Genomic DNA, 22,290 nt, shown 5'->3' on the forward strand with positions numbered 1-22,290 from the left:
GAAGATGCTGGAGCTGCTGTCACGTAGCGACCAGGACAGAGGAAGCCAGCATGCTAGCTGTGGCCCCGCTGGATCATCTGAGGACCCACCGAAAAGACGGGGCTGCCGTCACGGTGCCTGTCCGACTGCAGCCTCCTCCGTGTTGTGCCTCCAGCGTGGAGACTTTGGCCAAACTGGAGGTGGCTGATGCCCGGACCGGCCGTGATGCCCAGGCCACACATCCTGAGCAGAGACGCTGTGGGCCAGGGCCCATGGGTGCCCCTCCTTCCCCACAGTTCAGACTTTGCCTGCTCGGCGTTTTCACTTACAACTGCTGACATTCGAACAGTCGCCAAAGTATAGACTGAAAACGTCACCTCTGCACCTTGCCTTTTGCTGAATGTGACGCAAAGGCGTTAACATTGAATTTTTCCAGATCAGTTCTCTTATTTTTTCACACCTGCCAGAGTTCACTGTGAAAACGAATGCTAGGAGTGTGTCCAGACTTCATCACTCCAGACACCACGGAGCCTTGGGCTGCGCAGAGCAGTTGACGGAAGCTGAGAAAAGGGGCTCGCTGCGGAGCACAGCACATTTCCTGCAGTGGGTCTCAGCGTCCTGGAGAATCTGGCTGAGCTTGTTACACAAGGGGCTTGGAAGTGGGTTTCATACATTTAAGGGTCCACATTAACAGCAGAAAATTTTATAGCCGACAATTTGCTTTCAATTTCCACAGTTTGGGTGAGTTTCAGAACAGTCCCCCTGCCGTGTGGTCACATCGCTGTGTGCCCACCCTGCTGCTCACTCTAGAGAGTCCGAGAGGCTCATGGACCTGGTCCCGCCCACTGCACCTTGGACCCGGGAGAGTGACGTCGTCAGTGATGGTGGAGCCAGGTTTCTCATGTTGCAGTAGAGAGGAGGTTAGAACGACCCGTGTGGTGGATTAGAGTTGGAGACAGCAGTGTGGACTCACGTGTGGCTTCACACAGACACGGATGGCTACAGATAGAAACATTTATAGGTACGGGTACACACACAGGGCAGCGTACACACACATATCTCCTTGCTCTGTCAGCCGAGAGGGCCTAGAAGCAAGGACACCCCCTAGCACTCAGATCTTGGCTTCTGATACCATCTCCAGTAAAAGCAACCAGGGCTCCTTGAGAAACGGCTGATTCTAGGACTGTGGCAGGAAACACACACAAGATGAGCCTGGAGCATCCTGTAGTGCCAGAGAGTAAGGAAGTGATAAACACACACACACACCGAAGAGGTTAAGTCAAAGGGACACAGGAGCCAAGTGAAAGAGCTCCCACTGGCCAAAGCCAGAGTAATGTGAATAACAAAATAAATAATGTCATGTTGGATTATAACCCAAAGGATAGAATAAATGTCCATGAGTTCATACGGATATAAATAAGTGACTGAATAAATACATAAATAAGGGAGAAAAGATGAATCCCCCTTGTAGAATAATTTATGTAGGTCTTGATACTTTGCCCTCAAGAAGATGGAGCATAACTGCCCACTCTCTAAGCATAGGGACTCTTTCCAGAGAGTACTGTATGAAAAGAGGAGGAAAAGGTAACTTTACAGTGGAGAAACTGAACAAACACACCTCAGCCAAGTGATCAAGGTCAACATCAAAAGTGATAAATCATATTGCTAGTAAGAACCCTTGTATTATGATGTGATGAAACACAATTTACCTCTCCAGCCTTCCTCCTCGAAACCCATATCCCCATTCTAATCATGAGAAAAACATCAGACAAACCCCAATTGAGGGATATTCTACAAAACTACCTGACCAGCAGTCCTCATTTTTGTCAAGGTCATCAGAAACAAGGAAAGTCTGAGAACCTGTCACAGCCCAGAGGAGCCTAACGGGACATGACAACTAAATGCAGTGTGGGATCCTGGAACAGAAAGTGGACATTAGGGAAATATTGAGGCAATATGAATAATTTATGGACTTTAGTTAATAATAATGTATCAGTATTGGGTTTGTTAACTGTGACCAATGTACCATACTAATGTAAGATGTTAATAATAAGGAGAACTGGGTGTGGGATATACTTGCACTCTACTAGCTTCACAATGTATCTCTAAATCTAAAACTATTCAAAAATTTAAATTTCCTTTTTAAAAAAAGGAGGTCAATTTTCATTTATGATAAAAGTTCAATAAAGTGAGTATAGAGGGAATGTATCTCAACATAATAAAGACCATAATAAAGACAAGCTGACAGCTAACGTCATACTGAGTGGTGAAAAGCTGAAAGTCTTTCCTCTATGGTCAGGAACAAGACGAGGATGCCCACTCTCACCACTTTTATTTAACATAATATTGGAAGTCCTAGCCAGAGCAATTAGGCAAGAAAAAGAAATAAAAGGCATCCAAATTGGGAAGGAAGAAGTAGAACTGTCACTATTTGCAGATGATATGATGTTATATATAGAAAACCCTAAAAACTACACACACACACACACACACACACACACACACAAACTGTTGGAAGCAATAAATGAATTCAGTAAAGTTGCAAGATACAAAATCAATATTAAAAAATCTGTTGTTTCTATACACTAATAACAAACTATCAGAATGAGAAATTAAGAAAATAATCCCATTTACAATTGCATCAAAAATAATAAAATACCTAGGAATAAATTTAACCAAGGAAGTGAAATACCTGTCAGTGAAAACTGTAAGACAATGAAAGAAACTGAAGAAGGCACAAATAAATGGAAACATATTCCATGCTCATGGATTGGAAGAATTAATATTGTTAAAATGTCCATACCACACAAAGCATTCTACAGATTCAGTGCAATCTTTATCAAAATTCCAATGGTATTTTTCACAGAAATAAAACAAACAATCCTAAAATTTGTATGGAACCACAAAAGACCCCAAATAGCCAAAGCAACCTTGAGAAACAAGAATGAAGCTAGAGGCATCATGCACCCTGATTTCAAACTATCTTACAAACCTAGAGTAATTAAAACAGTATGGTACTGGCATAAAAACAGACATATAGATCAATGGAACAGAATAGAGAGCCCAGAAATAAACCCATATATATATGGTCAATTAATCTATGATAAAGGAGCCAAGAATATACAGTGGGGAGAGGATGACAGTCTCTTCAATAAATGGTGTTGGGAAAACTATACAGCTGCATGCAAAAGGATGAAACTGGACCACTATTTTACATCATATACAAAAATTAACTAAAAGTGGATTAAGACTTGAATGTCAGACCTGAAACCATAAAACTCCTAGAATAAAACATAGGTGGTAAGCTCCCTGACATCAGTCTTGGCAATGATTTTTTAGATCTGACACCAAAAGCAAAAGCAACAAAAGCAAAAATAAGCAAGTGGGACTACTTCAAACTAAAAAACTTCTGTACAGTAAAGGAACCATTAAGAAAATGAAAAGACAACCTACCAGATGGGAGAAAATATTTGCAGATTATGTGATAAGGGGTTAATATTCAAAATATATAAAGAACTCATACAACTTTATAGTAAACAAACAATTCAATTTTTAAAATTCACAGAGGCTCTGAATAGACATTTTTCCAAAGAAGACATACAGATGGCCAACAGACACATGAAAAGATGCTCAACATCACTAATCATTAGGGAAATGCAAATCAAAACCACAATGAGATATCACCTCACACCTGCTATGATGGCTATTATCACAAAGACAAGAAATAACAAATGTTGGTAAGGATGTGGAGAAAAGGGAACACTCATACATCTTTTAGTGGGAATGTAGATTGATGCAGCCACTATGGAAAACAGTATGGAGATTCCTCAAAAAAAAATTTTTTTTAAGATTTAATTTTATTTATTTTTGGCTGCATTGGGTCTTCATTGCTGCACGCAGGCTTTCTCTAGTTGCAGCGAGTGGGGGCTACTCTGCCACGGTGCACGGGCTTCTCATTGCAGTGGCTTGTCTTGTTGTGGAGCACAGGCTCTAGGCGGGCAGGCTCAGTAGTTGTGGCGCACGGGATTAGTTACTCCGCTGCATATGAGATCTTCCCAGACCAGGGATTGAACCCATGTCCCCTGCATTGGCAGGCAGATTCTTATCCACTGTGCCACCAGGGAAGTCACCCTCAAAAAATTAAAAATAGAACTACCATATGATCAAGCAACTCCACTGGGTATTTATCCAAAGAAAAATTTTAAATTAATTTGAAAAGATATCTACACCCCCATGTTCATTGCAGCATTATTTACAATAGTCAAGACAAGGAAACATCATAAAGGTCCATCGATGGATGAATGGATAAAGAAAATGTGGCATATATATACAAATAATATTATTCAGTCATAAAAAGAATGAAATCTTGCCATTTATGACACATGGATGGACCTTGAGGGCATTATGCTAAGTGAAACAGATTGGACAGAAAAGGATAAATACCATATGATCTCACTTATATGTGGAATCTTAAAAAACAAAACAAAACAAAAAAACAAACTCATGCATATAGAGAGCAGATTGGTGGTTGCCTGAGGCGATGAGTGGGGGGAGGCGGGCGAAGTGAGAGAGGGTCAAAATGTACAAATTTCTAGTTATAAAGTGAGTAAGCCATGGGGATGTCATGTACAGCATGGTGACTACAGTTAATACTGTATTGCATGTTTGAAAGTTGCTAAGAGAGTGGATCTTGAAAGTTCTCATCACAGGAAAAAATGTCTGCAACTGTGTGTGGTGATGGATATTAAATGGACTTTTTGTGGTGATCATTTTGCAGTATATACAAATATTGAATATGTTGTATACCTGAAACTAATTGTTATGTCAGTGACACCAGAATTTTTAAAAGGAGGGGAAGGGGAGCCAGGATCACCAAGGGGGGCAGATAGCATGCTGCGTTGGGGAAACTGCAGGGAGCTCGGGTTGGCTGGAGCTGGCGTGTCTGTGGGGCAGTGGTGAGAGATGGAGTTGGCAGTGGTGATCAAGATCAAATCGTAGGGGCACGAACTCTACCTCTGGGATAGTGGAAAACCACTGAGATATTTGAAGCCAAGGGGTGAAAAGGTTGGTTTAGTGTTTTTGCAAGCTTACCCTAGTGGCAACCCTGTTCCCAGCCTGGGTGACTCTGCTCTGAGGGGTGCTCTTTGGTTCCCCCTCCCAGTCAGAGTGACAGCGCCCTGTTATCGTCCTGCATGGGCACAGTTTGTAGTGATGCTACTTCTCTCTCTCTTTGTTCTCGCTAAACTGCAGTGTAAGCCCCTCAGCGCAGGACCCATGTCTGTCCTGTTTTATTTATTCCTTGCCTCTCCCCACTAGGATGGAAGCTCCGTGGGAGCAGGAACTCTGCCTGCCGTGTCCACCACTTGTTTTCCCAGCTCCTAGCAGAATATCTGGAATAAACTAGGAGCCCGATAAACAGTAGTTAACAGAGGGAATGATAGAGTTGCTTCACTCGTGGTTGGGAGAGTGTTGTTAGAACCCATGTAAGATGTGACCAGGACACGGGCAGTGGAAAAGAGGCAGGGAATGTGGAAGGGAAGACGTCCAGGAGGTAAAGCAGGTCTGGGCTATGTGGGGAGGGGGCCGGGGGGAGGGTGCCAGGGAGTGGACAAGAGCATCTAGAGCATCTAGAGACACATCTGTTGGACTTGGGAAACCAGCTGGAATGGAGACACCATCTGTTAGCTGGTTCATTCATTCACTCATTCACTCATTCACTCATCTTGGGGAGCAGGTGGCCCATGACTGTGTAGATACATAACACATTTACATTGTGATGAGTGCCAAGGGGAAAACAAACAGGGAAATGGGAATAGAGAGGGATTGGGGGGGTGCTGCTTTGGCTTAGATGTTCCAGGAAGGCTTCACTGAGTAGGTGACATTTGAGCTGTGGCTTCAAAGCTGAGAAGGAGCTGGGCCTGCTAAGGTCTGGAAGAAAGACCATCTAGTCAAAGGCTCCAAGTCAGGATCAGTTCCGGAGGATACGGCACCCTGTGAGACGCTGAAAGGCGTTCTGTGAAAAGGGTTCCATAGCCGACTAAATCTGAGGTATACTGGCCAAGCTCTTTTCAGGGCTTTACTTCACAGCGTAGTTGAACGATTACCTGGTAGGGAATTTGCACATCTTGAGTTGCAGCCCCAACTCTGCCTCTTGCTGGCCTGAATCCACCTTTTGCTGCTGCAAAGCTCACCTGTCTCTGTCCACGCCAGCAGCGTCCACGCTGCGACTGACATCAACCCTCCCTCCTCTGGCACTGTTGCATGGACTTCAGTTTGCTGTTTGGTCAGTTAATGTTCTCCCCAGATGGTAACCTTTCTCATGACACCACCCCTCTCACTTTGTCTCTGTCATTGCACACAGAAAAATACTTTCTGTGATCACTTTCCACCCCTTAAGTGAAGGCTGTGCTCAGAAACTTGATTTCAAAGAGTACAGCATAGAAAGGGGGAAATAGAAAAGTAACTTTTCAGTGGAGAACTTAGCAAACACCACCTGAGATCAAGGTCGACATCAGCAGTGATAGGTCATGTCGACAGCAGGTGCCGTTGACGTGATGGGGCACTTTACCTCTGGGGTCTTCCTCCCCAAACCCGTAACCCCAGTCTAACCATGAGAAACAACAAGCAAATCCCAACTGAGGGATATTCTGCCTGACCAGTGCTCCTCAAAACAAGGTCATAAAAAAATCTGGGAAACTGCCACAGCCAAGAGGAGCCTAAGGAAACATGATGACTGAATGTGATGTGGTGTCCTGGATGGGGTCTTGGAGCAGAAAAAGGACATTAGGTGAAAACTGGTGAAATCCAAATAAAGTATAGAGTTTAGTTAATAATAGTGTACTGATGTTGGTTTCTTAGTTGTGTGAAATATACCCTAGAAACGTAAGATGCTAGCAATATGGGAAATTGGGTGAGGGGCATATGGGGACTCCCTATACTATCTTCCTAACTTTTCTGTAAAACTGTTCTAAAATAAAAAGTTTATTTTAATTAAAAAAAAAAACATTTAACATAATAGAAGATTCCATAGATGTTTTTGGTCCTCTCCATCAAAATATTCTGGTTCCATTTTTATCAGCTGATGTATTTAATTTTAATAACTGTTTATCTCTAGACATATTTGGGACACTTCATAAAAGCAATTCTGATTGAAAGTAATTTATTTTTTCTTATTCGGTGATTTTATGTTCCTCTAGTCTCCCATCAGTGTGCATAACATTTTTATCTGGCTTGTTTAAGGTTGGCTTACAGGAACTACTGTTCCTCTTCTTTCCCTGCAACTTGACAGTGAAAGACAGTGTTCAGGAGTTCCTTGGTAGCCTAGTGGTTAGGATTCTGGGTTTTCAGTGCTGTGGTTCAGGTTCAGTCCCTGGTTGGGGAACTGAGATCCCACAAGCTGCACACCATGGCCAAAAAAACACAAAAAAACCAAAACCATATACAGAAAGAAAGAAAGAGAGCGAGTGAGAGAAAGAAAGAAAGAAAGGGAGAGAGGAAAGGAAGGAAGGAAGGAAGCGTTCATGGTTGAGGTTCTCTGCTGTAGTCAGATGCCAAAGCGCTCATTCATGCCTCGGCAAGTCACCATGAGCAGAATGGCCACTGTGGGATAATAGAAAAGAAGATGCCATTTGAGATTAGTGGGAGTGTCTGGGAATTGGGCTAATGTTTATCATCAACGGTGGAGAAAAAAAAGAGCTAAAACCTTCAAGTGCCTTCTTAGGATGCATTCTTCCATATGGTCGAAGGATAAAATATACATTTTAATGTTCCTTAAAATGTTCAAATTGGGACGTCCCTGGTGGTCCAGTGGTTAAGAATCTGCCTTCCAATGCAGGTGACGCAGGTTCCATCCCTTGTCGGGGAACTGAGATCCCACATGCCGTGGGGCAGCTAAGCCCACGCGAGCCCTAGAGCCCACGGGCCACAACTACTGAGCCCGCACACTCTGGATCCTGCGCACCACAACTAGAGAAAAGCCCGTGTGCTGCAACGAAACGACCCCACAGGACTTCCCTGGTGGTGCAGTGCTTAAGAATCCGCCTGCCAATGCAGGGGACACGGGTTCGAGCCCTGGTCCAGGAAGATCCCGTGTGCCACGGAGCAACTAAGTCCATGCACCACAACTACTGAGCCTGCAGGCCCTCATGCCACAACTACTGAGCCCACACACTGCAACTACTGAAGCCCATGTGCCTAGAACCTGTGCTCCGCAACGAGAAGCTACCGCAATGAGAAGCCCATGCGCCACAACGAAGAGTAGACCCTGCTCACTGCAACTAGAGAAAGCCTGTGCGCAGCAACAAAGACCCAACGCAGACAAAAAAAAAAAAAAAAAAGGCCCCACATGCTGCAACGAAAGATCCTGCGTGCCGCAATTAAGACCCGACACAGCCAAATAAATATTTTTTTAAATGTTCAAATTGTAGAACATATTTAACAAAGTGTGCTATATAGGTTAGATATTTAGTGAAGTTTCTGTTATTTTATTATTTGTTATATTGTAAAACATAAAAAGTGGCATTTAATTATTAAAAACCTTCCTTCATATTCTTCTGAAGATAATCAATTTAAACTTCACATTTCTGCTTTCTCAGGACAAATAAGAAACTTATTTATCCCTCTTCCCATTGGTAAAGGAACTTTCATTAAAACTGATGTTTTATGTGCTGTGGGAGGGAAATGATTTCAGGAATCATGCCAGACGACCCTGACACCATGCTGTGCTTACCAAGAGCTTCTAGCTGGGCACGTTAGTTACAGTCTGGTCTGATCCTGATTTGACATGCTATTGGATAGAGAACACATTCTGTTTTATACAGCTATACACGCTGACGTTACTCAAAGTGAGTAAATTTTATAGATATTCTTTTATTAATTTGAGAAAAGTCCCTTCTTTTCCTAGTTGAGTTGTTTTAATATGAATGAGTGTTGGATTTTGTCGAATGCTTTTAATATCCTGTTGTGGTGATGATGTGCTTTTTGTCCTTTATTCTACTAATCTGGTGTATTATATTAATTATTTTTGGATTTTAAACCAACCTTGTATTTCTGAGATAAATCCCGCTTGGTCGTGGGGCATAACCCTTTTTACATGTTGCTAGATTCAGTTTGCTAATATTTATTGAGGATCTTTGTGTCTATTTATGGAGGATGTTCTATTTGGTGTCTGACTTTAGCATCAGGATAACACCTCATAGAATGAGTTGGCAGTCTCCTCACTCTGCCATTCTGGAAGTACCTTTCATTGCTGAATTTTTTGAGAGTTCTTTATATGTTTTGAATCTAACATGATTTGCAAAAAAAAGTTTGATGGAGTCCAGTGTTTCACTGTTTTCTTTTATGGACCATGCTGATGGTGTGTATCTAGCAACTCTTTATCTAACCCAAGATTACAAAGATTTTCTCTTAAGTTTCCTTCTAAAAGCTTTAGAGTTTTACGTTTTACATTTATGATCCATAAATTATAGAATCAGCTTCTTGATAGCTATGAAAAATCCTGCTAGTATTTTGATTGGGACTGTATTAAATTTATAGATCAATTTGGGAGTCATTGGCATATTAAGGTTGAATATTCTAACCCATGAACATGGTATATCTTTCCATTTATTTAGGGCTTTTAAAGTTTCTTTCATCAGAATTCTGTAGTTTTCAACATACAGATTTATACCTAAATATTTTGGGGTGCTATTATAAATGACATTGTTCATTTAATTTCAATGTCCAATTATTCATTGGTACTATGTAGACATAGAATCGATTTTTGTATATTGACTTTATGTTGATACTTTGGTCAACTCATTTATTAGTTCTGGAAAGCTTTTTTGTAGTTTCCATGGGTTCTTCCATATATGAAATCACGTCTTTAGTGAATAAGGGTCATTCTACTTCTTCCTTTGTACTGTATACTTTTCATTATTTTGTCCTTCCTTATTGTGCTGGCTAGGACCTCCTATATTATGTTGAATAGAAGTGTTCAGGGTGGACATCCTTGCCTGCTCCTGATTTTGAGGAGAATACACTGAGTTTTCCACCATCAGAATGATGTTAGCTTTAAGTTTTGTCACAGGCTCTGCTTATGATGTTAAAGGAGTCCCTTCTGTTCCCAGTTTGCTGAGAGTAGTTTTTGTCATGAATGGATATTTAACTTTGTCAGATGCTTTTTCTGCATCTATTAAGATGATCATGTGACTTTTCTTCTCTAATCTATTAATATGCTGAATGACATTGATAGATTTTCAAATGTTGAGCCAGCCAAGGCTGGGGTTTGGGGGATTAACCCCACTTCGTCATGACGGATTGTCCTATTGTTGGATTTGATTTGCTAATATTCTGTTTAGGATCTTTGGTGTGTATATTCATACAGGATATGGGTCTGTAGTTTTCTTTTCTTGAAATGTCATGTATGGTTTTGTTATTAGGGTATTATTGACCTCATAAGATGAGTTAGGAAGTATTTCATCCTCTTTTTTTTTTCTGGTAGGGATCGTGTAGAACTGGTACAATCAGCAAGCACTAAGACCAAGGCTGGTGCCAAGTGCCAAGAGCAATAGCCTTGGTTAGAGTGGAGAGACCCAAATACTCATCTTAAAATACCTTTTTAAAGGAAAGTACAGTGTACAGATTTCACAGAAATCTACATTAGCATATTATGTAGGAATTTTAAAGGTAACTAAGTTCATAATTCAGGCTGCTGATGAAAGAATTACTGTATATAATTATGATAAGGGTCACACAGGCTAAAGTCAAAAAGAATTGTTCTCATATTTGCTGATAATACCTAGTGATATACCCACCAAAATTATGTTTCAGTATTAGTTGTATTAAGTATGAATACACTTATGCATAGTACATTGGCATTAGTTATTTTGTTAATGTTTAATAAAATGTGACACATTTTAAATACCGTTAAATAGTACAGATTAATTTAAGAGAAGATATTTCAACTAAAGCAATTTCCCTCTTATTATTCACAGAATATCCAAGGCATCTCCAAGCACCCAATTCAAATAACTAAACCTCAAAATTTTCAAGGTAACACATTTCTTTCTACTTTGCAGAAGTCTTGGGTAACATTTTCTAAAAACCTAGAGATGTTGTAATTGTTTTTCTGTGTAACTAACTGCTTTTCTTTCCTGAAGTTCTCCTCTGTATTTGCATGACCAGGATTTAAATATACATTGAAAAATAAAACACAGCTAAAGCGATATGGTACCTCCCCTTTAGCACTTTATAAGTTAAAATAGATGATAATTATACAAGGGAAGTAGCTCCCCTCCTACTATCTCTCCCCCACCAACTTCCCAACAAAGAAAAAACAAACAGACATACAATAGAACTGGCTTTTATTAAAGTCTGAAAATTACTGGAAATGTTTATGAAAGCATAGTAACACTCTTCTTTCTCTTAAGCTATTCCACTGTAATGCTAATGGTTACATTTCTAAAAAAGAAAAAGGTCAAATCTGAGCAAAGTAGGGCTCTGTGGCCCATTCCCAGTAAACTCCTGCCCCCTTTGCTTTGGGAACTGCTACTTCCGGAAGGTCAGGGCCAAACAATGAAGTGCGATGAGCAGTCCTTTTTAAAGTACACATAATCGTGCGTGAACACAACTCATGGGAGGTGAGCAGCAACTTCACCTCCTCCAGCCCTGTAAAATATACTCAGTGGAGAAATCTTAGACTCTGTGCTTCCGCAAAGGAGATCTTCTCAGCGGTGAGGCCAGAGGGTCTCTAGGTGGCTCTTACTGCAATGTTTGACCTTTTCTTCATTAAGAATTCTACACAGAACAGGAGATTTTAACAGCAGAAAATCTAGTTTACTTTCAGTAGTCTTATGATGTTTTAAAATTACATTAAAAATATTAAGAGAAATCTAGACTCTTCTGACTTTAGAATGATGTTAAAATAACTTTGTATGAGGAATAGCTATGAATCAGCTCACGACCAAATTCACCAAGTGCTCTTGAAATAATGATTCAGGTAAAGATGAACTCCTTACCATCTCCCCGAGGACCGTGTTTGTTTCATCCGAAGGCCACACCTTCCTAGCAGCAGGTATGTGTGGGCCATGGTAGAGACACCGTGTCATTGGATCCCACATTATGCGTTTCATACAGTTCAAATATTTAGAAATGGAATAATCCAAAGGTGCTTACAGACCTCATTCTTTAAAATAAGTCCTGGCAAGTATTTATATGAAGCAAAGATTTCTTATGCACAGTAAGTGAGAGCAGCTCTGCTTCCTGGGTCCCTTCACTTTGCCACGACTAGATCCCAAATTCCTCTGTCTGGTGCCACTCTGTCTGCCCCCTTTCTCCTCTCTGTCCCCATCACCCGTGGCGCTCTGCCTTGCTCTCTTGCTGCAGTCCTGCTGGTCCCTCTGCTGTCCCCCAACAACCAGCCAGCTCCACCTCGGGCCCTGCGTGGAACCCCCTCCCCAGATGTGGTCCTGCTCCCTCCTCCACCTCATACCTCTGCTGGAAGGTCACTTCCTTGATGACACTTTACAGCAGCTCCCTACACACACTGACTCCGGAAGCTCCTTCTCTTGATCGATCTTTTCCATTTCATTTCTCACCTTCTAACACGCTGAATAATTCAGATTGCCTCCCTCCCCTCAAGTATAAGTTCTACGCAGGAAGGGATTGTTGCCTGTTTTGTTCACTAGCATATCCCAAGCACACAGCCTGGCGCACAGCAGGCCTTTTAAAATTCTGATGTTCCAATGAACTGATGAATGAATACAGCCCACCCTGGAGGCATGGCCAGTCTCGCAGAAGAGGTCTTGGGACTTTTAGACCCAGGGATGGCCAATAGACCCGAGGCCTAAGGACCCTGGCATATGAGAGGTGGGCACATTGGCCTTGATTCCTCAGTGGGGAGGGAAGATTGAGGGTCCCCTGGGGGTGGGTAGCAACAATGAGGGACATTGTTCCTAGATTCTGAATTAATGCAGAGCTCTATCTAACAGACTTTTCACAGATTGAATTGCGCATTCTTGCACACTTATCTGGGGATCCAGAACTTTTGAAGTTATTCCAGGAATCTGAAAGAGATGATGTATTTTCCACCCTGACTTCACAGTGGTAAGATATATGAGCTCATAATAGTATCAGATCTGCAGGAATGCTGACACGATTTTAAAAGCCTGAAGTTGTTCCAAACCTATTTTCATAAGAAAGAAATTATACTTTTCTCTAGTAGTTAATCTCTTTGAAAAGAAGAGTAGGTAACGAGGATGCCAAGAGTTTCCTAATTATGAAAGAAAAGGTAATTCTTCACCACTAGAAAGGAAGTCCATTGCGAAAGAATATAATAGAAATATCGAAAAATCAAAAGTGAAAGTCACGCACGCCCTCCAGATGAGTGTCACTCAGAGAAGACAAAGCCCAGTGCCTGAAGGCAACCTGAGGTGGCAATCCTATCTTCAGCCCCACTGAAGCCCTGATTTGCTGTTTGGCTACAAAACAAGTCTACACTTAATGCTATTCCTTCTCACTGCCGGCTCATCCTTGCTTTTTTGAATAAACTTTCATTTTGCCTACTTAGGCTTTTCTTCTTTCGGTTTGAAGCCTGGAACTCCTCCCGTCTAAGGCCATGAATGCCTTTCTTCAGGGTGCAGTTGGTCCCGAGGTCCAAAGCCAGCAAGATCAGGCTCAGACCCTGCCTGCCCCCTCCCTGCCCACCCCCCAGCTCAGCAGCTCTCAGCTCAGGTTGACGCAGTGCCGCCAGGTCCTGGTGCTTTTGCCCCACCTGTGGCTCCCAGGGAAAGGCCCTTCTCCTTGGTGCACACCGTTTATTCTTCTTAAAACTGAGATACAATTCACAGACCATAAAATTCAGCCTTTCAAAGTGTACAATTCAGTGGGTTTTAGTACATTCACAAGGTTTTGCAACCATCATCACTGTCTAATTCCAGAACATTTCCATTACCCTAAAGGGAAATCCCACACCCAGTAACTATCATTCCCCAGCTTTCCCTCCCCCACGGAAACCACTAATCTATTTTGTCTCTATACATTTGTCTATTCTGGACATTTCACATTAATGGAATCATACAGCATATGGCCTTTTGTGACCGTCTTCTTTCACTGAACATAATGTTTTCAAGGTTCATCCATGCTGTAGCATGTATCAATACTTCATTCCTTTTCATGGCCAAATAATATTCCATTATATGGAATAATGTATTCTGTATATTTCAGTATAAACAAAAAAAATAATATTCCATTTATTTATCCATTCATCAGTTAATGGATATTTGGGTTGTTTCCACCTTTTGGCTGTTATGAATAGTACCGCTGTAAACATTCATGTACCAGTCTTTGTGTGGAAATATGGTTTCATTTCTCTTGGGTAGATACCTAGGAGAAGAATTTCTGGGTCATATGGTAATTCTATGTTTAACTTTTTAAAATTGTGGTAAAATAACATAACATAAAATTTACCATCTTAACCATTTTAAAATGTACAATTCATGTCACAATAGTGGCAACTATATTTAATTTTTTGAGGAATTGCCGAAACAGTTTCCAAAATAACTACACCATTTTACACCCCACAAGCAGTGTATGGGTTTCCAGTTTCTCCACCTTCTTGCCAATACTTTTTATCCTCTGTCTTTTTGATTCTAGCCATCCCAGTGGGTGTGAAGTGGTAGCTTTGTTGTTTGATTTGCACTTCCCTGATGACTGCCAATGTTGAGCATCTTTTCTTATTCTCTATCTTTGTCTCTTTCCCTCCTCTACACCTTTACACACGTGCACCTGGGTGTTTTGCTCACCCCAGCTTTCTCTGCGTACTTCCTCCCAGAAGATGGTCTCTCTTCTGTTTCAGTTCCTGTCCAGTTAGGATATAAGATAACATAGAATTTTTAAGGCATGTGATAGATTTAATAATACCCCTGCCCTCTCTCCCGAGGTGTGGAAAGTCTTAGAAGATTGTTTCTACCTAGGCAGGAAGAGTATTTTGCTTATTTGTTTCACATTTGAGCTTTGTTGCCATCTTAGTGCTTTGGTGGAAGGGTGCTATGGATATTCTCCTTGACAGTGTGAAAGAATCTATCTGTGATTCAAGGTGAGTGCTTGTGCGTAGATCACTAAGCGTGTTTTTTGTTCAATGGGCCCAAAGCTACTCTGGCTGTTGCTGACCAAGTGTTACAGAAAAATATTTTTGTCAAAGTATCAGGCAAAGGATGCAACTAAAGCAGTGCCAAGAGGGAAGTGTACAGCACTGATGCTTACATCAGAAATGAGGAAAGATCTCAGATAAATCATCAAACTTTCTGTCTCAAGAAACCTGAAAAAGATGATTAAGAAGGAAGAAGGAAGGAAATAGTAAAGATAAGAGCAGAAACCTATGAAATTGAAAAGAGAAAGCAATAGCAAAAATCAATGAAACAAAAGTTGATTCTTCAAAAAAATCAATAAAATTAATAAACTCTAGCAAGACTGAAAAAAATAAAAATAGAGAAGACACAAAGCACCAATATCAGGAATAGAACAGAGGATATTAGTACAGATTCTGCAGACATCAAAAGGATAATAAGGGAACACTATGAACAACTTTATGCTCAAAAATTCAACAATTTAGAAGAAATGGATCAATTTCTTGAAAACCACAAACTATCACAACCCAACTATGATGAAATACATAACCTGAATAGTCCTATAAACGTTAAAGAAATTGAATTTTTAGTTTAAAATCTCCTGAGAAGGAAATCTGCAGGGCCAGATGCCTTCCATGGAGTATTTTACCAAACATTTAAAGAATTAACACCAGTTGTATACAACCTCTTCCAGAAAATAGAAGACGAAGGAACACTTCCCAATCATACTGTGAAGCCAGTATTACCCTGATACCAAAACCAGACAAAGACTAAAAACAAAATAAAACAAAACACAATCCCATGCAGACCAATATCACTCCCAAATTTAGATGTAAAAACCCTCAGCAAAATATTAGCAAACCAAATCCAACAGCATCTTAAAATGTTGTATGGTGTATAATTATACACCATGTCCAAGTAGGATTTATTCCAGGTAGGCAAGGCTGGTTTAACACTCAAAAATCAGTGTAGTCCACCATGTGGTCAAGCTAAAGAATAAAAATAATATGATTTTATCAATTGACCTAGACAAAGCATTTGACAAAATCCAACACCCATTCATGATAAAAATTCTCAGGAATTTAGAAATAAAGGGGAGCAACCCCAACTTGATAAAGAACATCTATAAAAAACCTACAGCTAACAGCATATTTAATGGTAAAAGGCTAAATGCTTTCCCCCTAAGATCAGTAACAACTTATTAATATTGAATATTGAAGTTCTGGCCACTAAATAAGGCAAGGAAAAGAAATAAATGGTATATAAATTGGAAAGGAAGAAATAAAACTGTTTCTATTTATAGATGATATGATTGTCTATATAGAAAGTCTCAAAGTATGTATAAGAAAAAAACATTTTTTAACTCCTAGAACTAATAAGTGAGTTTAGCAAGGTTGCAAGGCACAGTATCAATACACAAAAGCAAATTGCATTTCTATAAACTAACAACAAACATGCAGAAATCGAAATAAAATATGCAATACCATTTACATTCACCCCAAAGATAATGGAATACTTAAGCATTCAGTTAACAAAATATGTATAGGATCTGTGTGTCTAAAACTACAAAATGCTGATGAAAGAAATCAAAGAAGATCTGATAAATGGAGTGACATACTGTGTTCGTGGAATGGAAGACACAACATAGTAAATATGTCACTTCTCCCTAAATTGAGCCATAAGTTTAATGCAGTCCCTATTAAAACCCAAGCAAGTTTTGTAGACATAGACAAGCTCATTCTAAAATTTAAATGAAGAGGCACAGGCACTAGAATACCTAAAACAGTCTTGACAAAGAAGAAAGTGGTCGGAATCACACCTGATATTAAGACTTAGTACACAGTACCTGGGGACTTCCCTGGCGGTGCAGTGGTTAAGACTTCGCCTTCCAATGCAGGGGGTGCAGGTTCGATCCCTGGTTGGGGAGTTAAGATCTTACATGCCTCGGGGCCAAAAATCCAAAACATAAAACAGAAGCAATATTGCAACAAATTCAATAAAGATTTTTAAAATGGTCCACATCAAGAAAATCTTTAGAAAAAATACAGAGTAATCAAGAGACTATGGTGTTGGCAGAGGAATAGACACATAGACCAATGGAACAGAAAAGAGAACCAGAAATAGATCCACACAAACACGCACAACTGATTGTCGGGAAAGGTATAAAGTCCCAGGCAGAAAATAATTCTCTTCAGATTCATGTTAAGCCGATCACTCACAAAGCCAGCTTGGGAAGTTCATTTCTGCACTGGATATTGTATGTGTCTTTCCTGCATTTTTTTATCTTGTGCCGGTTTTGGGGAGAACTTCAAAAATAAGAAGTTTTTAGTATTTGCATGGTGGTTGCTTCTAATTTCCTACCAGCAGTAGTAATCCAACACTTGTGACTTATACTATAATTAGTTGCTTTGGAAATGATTTTTATGTTCCAAACAGAGGACTAGAATAGCACATGGTGAAACAGCAGCAAATGCACTCTTAAAAATGTTTGTTTCATGTAAATGCCTTATTGTTTGAAACACAAGAAGCAAAAAGGCAATTCTATGTACTCTGAAATATTTAGTAACATTTTCAAAGAATAACAATTTTCTTAAAAAAACCTTTGAGCATATGTAGATCATGTATAAAAATGGAGACTTGGAAGAAGTCTTGGAGATCATCTGTAAAGCTATGATGTGACTGATGAAAGTCTGACCCAGAGAGTTGGACCCTGCCCACAGGTGCACGTCTGAGCCGGGTCAGAGCCGCCTCCTCCAGCTCCAGTGTTTTCACCTGAGCTCGGAAGACACAACCATTCTGCACAGAGGTGGCTTCCTGCACAGTAATCACCACACATGTGCCTGATTAGGTGGTTTCCTAAAAGTTTTACAAGGCAAATAAAAAAGCATTTCTTATCGGTTGTACGTTCAACTCAACATTTTCAGACTGAAACTTAAAAACTAATTTTTCACTGCAGGATATATTAGTTTTTCTTCTGCTTAAGACTTTTCTTGAGTGCTTTTCTGAGTTATTCCCTCGTAAGGCAGGTGTGGTAGATAGTCTTGTGGGCCTCTCTCCTTCTCTGGGGGAAGATGGTGCTTCCGTACCTGTTAGATGTCACACTTGGGCATGTGACTTGTCCTGGCTAATAAAACGTAAGCAAAAGTGACAAGGGTCATGCCTAAGCTGGGGCTTTAAGCAACTGCACACAGTTCCTCTTGATCTCTTTTGTCTCTATTTTGGCAAAATTGACAGAGGCTGCTCCATCATCCTGCATTATAAATGGTGGACCAGACTGATGGAAAGGTGGTGAAGAAGAAAAATAAAGTATTCTTGCTGTAGGCAGTAAGGTTTCAGAGTGATTTATTATGGCAGTATAACTTGACCTGTCATGGCATCTACAGGACTGGGTGCCAGGACTAAGAGGCTGCTGTCATGAATCCTAAAACGTGTGGCACTGGCTTTGGGGCCAGGTGGCAGGCAGTGAGATGTTTATTGGAGGCTGGAGGATGGCACTTGGTAAATGGTATAACATTTGGCAAAACTGTCACCTGTGATAACTTGTGAAGCAAATAATACCCTAATGAGCTGAGGTTTGGGGCAGAGTGGGCCAGCAGAATGCTAGAACATGCTTTGGTTGCTGTTGTCTGCATGTGACAAGGTACCATAAGAAACAAACTCAGAAAAGAACTGGCCAGTGTACAAGTAGGAATGAAAAGAAATAAGATTCCAGAAAATTGGAGTTTTACATATTTGAATATAGAAATGATTCTCATCTCCAACCAGTAAAAGATGAATCTGAAAAGGGCTTTGAACAACAAAGGCCAGTTAAAACACTGCCTTTAACGAATGAAAGGTACGGCTTTGATGTCTACTGTTAACATCTCTGAAAGAAGGTGGCATCTATAAATCCTTACAGTTAGACAACACAACGCTGAAAAAAGAGACTAATGGTAGCTTTCCCCCAAATTCCTGATAAGCTGCAGGCACCTGCGGTGAAGTCTGGAGAGAGGATGCATCTCTAAGCGAATTGTGGGAATGTCTGTCGGCACACGGAGCTGACTGAAGTAAAATAGGACTTATTGTGTTTCTGAGCACTGTACTTCCCAAAGAACCTCCAGTCTGGGCTAAAGGAGACTGTGATTGCAAACCTGGGGCCCCACGTATTCTACAACCAAGAAGCAGTCCGGGAAATATGCTCATTCCCCCAAGGAAAGAAAATCCTTCAGTACCCTTTTACATGTAGCCAAGAAAGATAATGGAAAAAGAAGTCCCAGGAGTGGAGCAAATGGCCATGGTGAGCAAGGGGCTGAGAAGGGCCCCTTCAGCGCCTACCCAGCGAGAATTCAGAGTCGCCGTGGACCAGTGACGCCCATGGGTCTCCCACTCTTCCCCTTTCCACGTGGGAGTGCTTGTTGTGGGCGTCCTGTCCCTGCCCCACCGTTGCATAGCACATGTGTGGAGTGAAGGGTAGACTTGACTTTTTAGTTCCTTGGCCTCCAGATCAAGAGAGCCCCATCAAGACCTGATATAAAGATGATCACAAAATCCTGATGCCCTATCAGATGGGACTTGGAATTGTCACTCTTGTCAAGGGGGAGGAAAGCCAATATGTGTGGTCAGAAGGGTGGAGTGTGGTGGAATGTATTATTATTCAAGCATATTTGCTATCCCTCCCTAGAGGAAGAGTGTACTTCCTTGCCCATTGACTCAGGCTTGGCCATGTGAGTTGCTACCAATGACACGTGAACAGAAATGACATTTGTCACCAATGGGTAGAAATTTTAAGAGCCAACACATGGTTATCCATATTTTCTTCTTCCTCTGCCATGACAAGCATCATTGTTCCAGATGTAGGCTAGACTCTGCTCCTGAATCACAGAATGCAGATGACATGGAGCAGAGCCTCAGCTGACCTGTGTTGGACATGTTGCATGAACAAGAAATAAGCCCTTGTTTTTGTAAGCCTCTGAGCATAGCCTAGCCTGTCCTTACTGTACAGCAAAGGTGCAACCATTTGTGTTGTCAGTATTAGGGTATGTCTCTCTTAAAAATGAGCTTAAATACCACGTCCTATCTGCTTCATCACTGAGTTGTACAAGGCTTCAGTAATCTCTGGGTAAGCAGGTTAGTGTTGCAGAGAATTATGTGAGTGCTCTGGGTACTCTAGGCTGACTTTTGGTGACCACCTGAGAGGGTCTCTGCCTGGAAGGCCAAGAACAGCTTTGGAGGGGAGCTCTTTGGGGTTGCCACTAACAGTGATGAAAAGTCTCCTTGGGACCTTGTGGTTTAGGGTCCTGGGTCACACTGCCACATGATAGTGAAACCAAGTTCATAGGCCACATGCCCTTGAAAGTTAGCACGACCTCCCCTACACCTTCCTCCTGATGCACTGTACTGGATTATATGTCCTGAAACATAGCTATTTTAGTTTTTTTCATTTGTAATTTATGAGAAAATTAAAGGATGAATTTCTAGTTAAGATATAAAAAATCATAAGAGACTCTTGCTCTAACCCTAACAATCAAACCAAGATAAATAAACTACAAAATTAGTTTTTCTAAACTTACCAGAAATCTGAGGATACAGCTAAGTTACAGAGCTCCAGAAAGTGATGAACCCTTCACAGAAAAGAAGAAACCCCTGGCTTCTCTCATCCCTGGTGGAGTGGAGGAGGAGGAGGAATCTGCCATAGAGGGGATAAGAAGAGACCATCTAAACCCTACTTGCACATGGGCTAGTGTGACAGAATTCTAAAGAGAACCTTGAAAGCCGCCCGAGAGAAGAAGACATTATATACAAAGAACAACACAAAATACAGCTGACTTTTTACAGAAACGGCAGAGACCAGAAGACGATGGAACAAACATCCTTACCGTGCTGAAAGAAACATTCAATCTAGATTTCTAGATCCAGAAAATTATCTCTCAAAAATTAAGGCAAAATAAAGACAATTTAAGATTTACAAAATCTGAAAGAATGTGTCTTAGTAGACCTGCTCTACTAGAAATGCTAATAGAAGTTCTTCAAAAGACAATTTAAGATTTACAAAATCTGAAAGAATGTGTCTTAGTAGACCTGCTCTACTAGAAATGCTAATAGAAGTTCTTCAGGCTCAAGAGAAATGATACCTCATGAAACTCTGGATCTTCAGGAAGGAATAAAGAGCACCAGAACGGGTCAATACCAGGATAAATATAAAAAACATTTAAATCTTTATTTTACATAGTTTATTTTATATATATAGTTTATATAGTTCTATGTATAGTTTATATATAGTTTGAATTCTTGAAAAGACTAAGATTTTTAAAAAGTTTGTAACATAGATCTAAAATATAAGGCATTAAAAAGTACAAAGGGTAGGAAAGGGAGTAAATGGAATTATACTCTTTTCAGGTTCTTACACTGTGAAGTATTACAATATTATTTGAAGGTAGACTATGATGACTTAAAGATGCATACTGTAATTTCTAGGGCAGCCTCTAAAACAATACCAAAAGAAGTATAGCTTAAAAAAATCAGTGGAGGTAGGGGCTTCCCTGGTGGCACAGTGGACTCCATGCTCCCAATGCATCCCTGCTCAGGGAACTAGATCCCACATGCATGCCGCAACTAAGAGTTCACATGCCACAACTAAGGAGCACACATGCTGCAACTAAGGCCCTGCCTCTCGCAACTGAGACCTGGTGCAACCAAATAAATAAAATAAATTAAAAAATAAAGTAAATTTTAAAAAAAATCAATGGAGGCAATAAAATGGGGTATTAAAAAATATGCGATTCACCCAAAAGAATTCAATGAAAGAGAGACAGAACAAAATGCAAATGGGGTAAATGAAAATCAAATACCAAGATGGGATGCTAACACTGCAAAACAAAGAGTGTGACCAGAAATAAAGAAAAACATTTCATAATGATGAAAGACTGATTCATCAAGAAGACACAACAGTCCTAAATTTGAATGTATCTAATAAGAGAACTTCACAATACTTGAAGCAAAAATTGACAGAACTAAAGAGAGAAATAGAATTTACATTTCATTCATTCATCCACTGAAAAAGTCTTACTGCATTTCCCGGAAGGGAAATTTATTTTCAAATGAGGTTTATTTTATTTTTTTATAAATTTATTTTATTTATTTTTGGCTGCATTGGGTCTTCACTGCTGCACGCAGGCTTTCTCTGGTTGCTGTGAGCGGGAGTTACTCCGCTGTGGTGCATGGGCTTCTC

General features: G+C 40.5%; 1 protein-coding gene across 5 annotated transcripts in view; it reads left to right on the plus strand.

The window, feature by feature from the left end:
* The window catches only part of POLN (DNA polymerase nu), a 177,576-nt gene that overhangs the window by 96,691 nt on the left and 58,595 nt on the right, over positions 1 to 22,290 (plus strand). For all 5 annotated transcript variants that reach the window (XM_082390927.1, XM_082390924.1, XM_082390923.1 and 2 more), the window contains 3 exons: positions 10,953 to 11,010; positions 11,957 to 12,031; positions 12,948 to 13,062. In XM_082390927.1, the coding sequence (XP_082247053.1) occupies positions 10,953 to 11,010; positions 11,957 to 12,031; positions 12,948 to 13,062 (248 nt within the window). The remainder of the gene's footprint in view (positions 1 to 10,952; positions 11,011 to 11,956; positions 12,032 to 12,947; positions 13,063 to 22,290) is intronic.

Source organism: Balaenoptera borealis (genome assembly GCF_965194805.1).
Source record: "Balaenoptera borealis genome assembly, chromosome: 4".
In the NCBI taxonomy this organism is placed as follows: domain Eukaryota; kingdom Metazoa; phylum Chordata; class Mammalia; order Artiodactyla; family Balaenopteridae; genus Balaenoptera; species Balaenoptera borealis.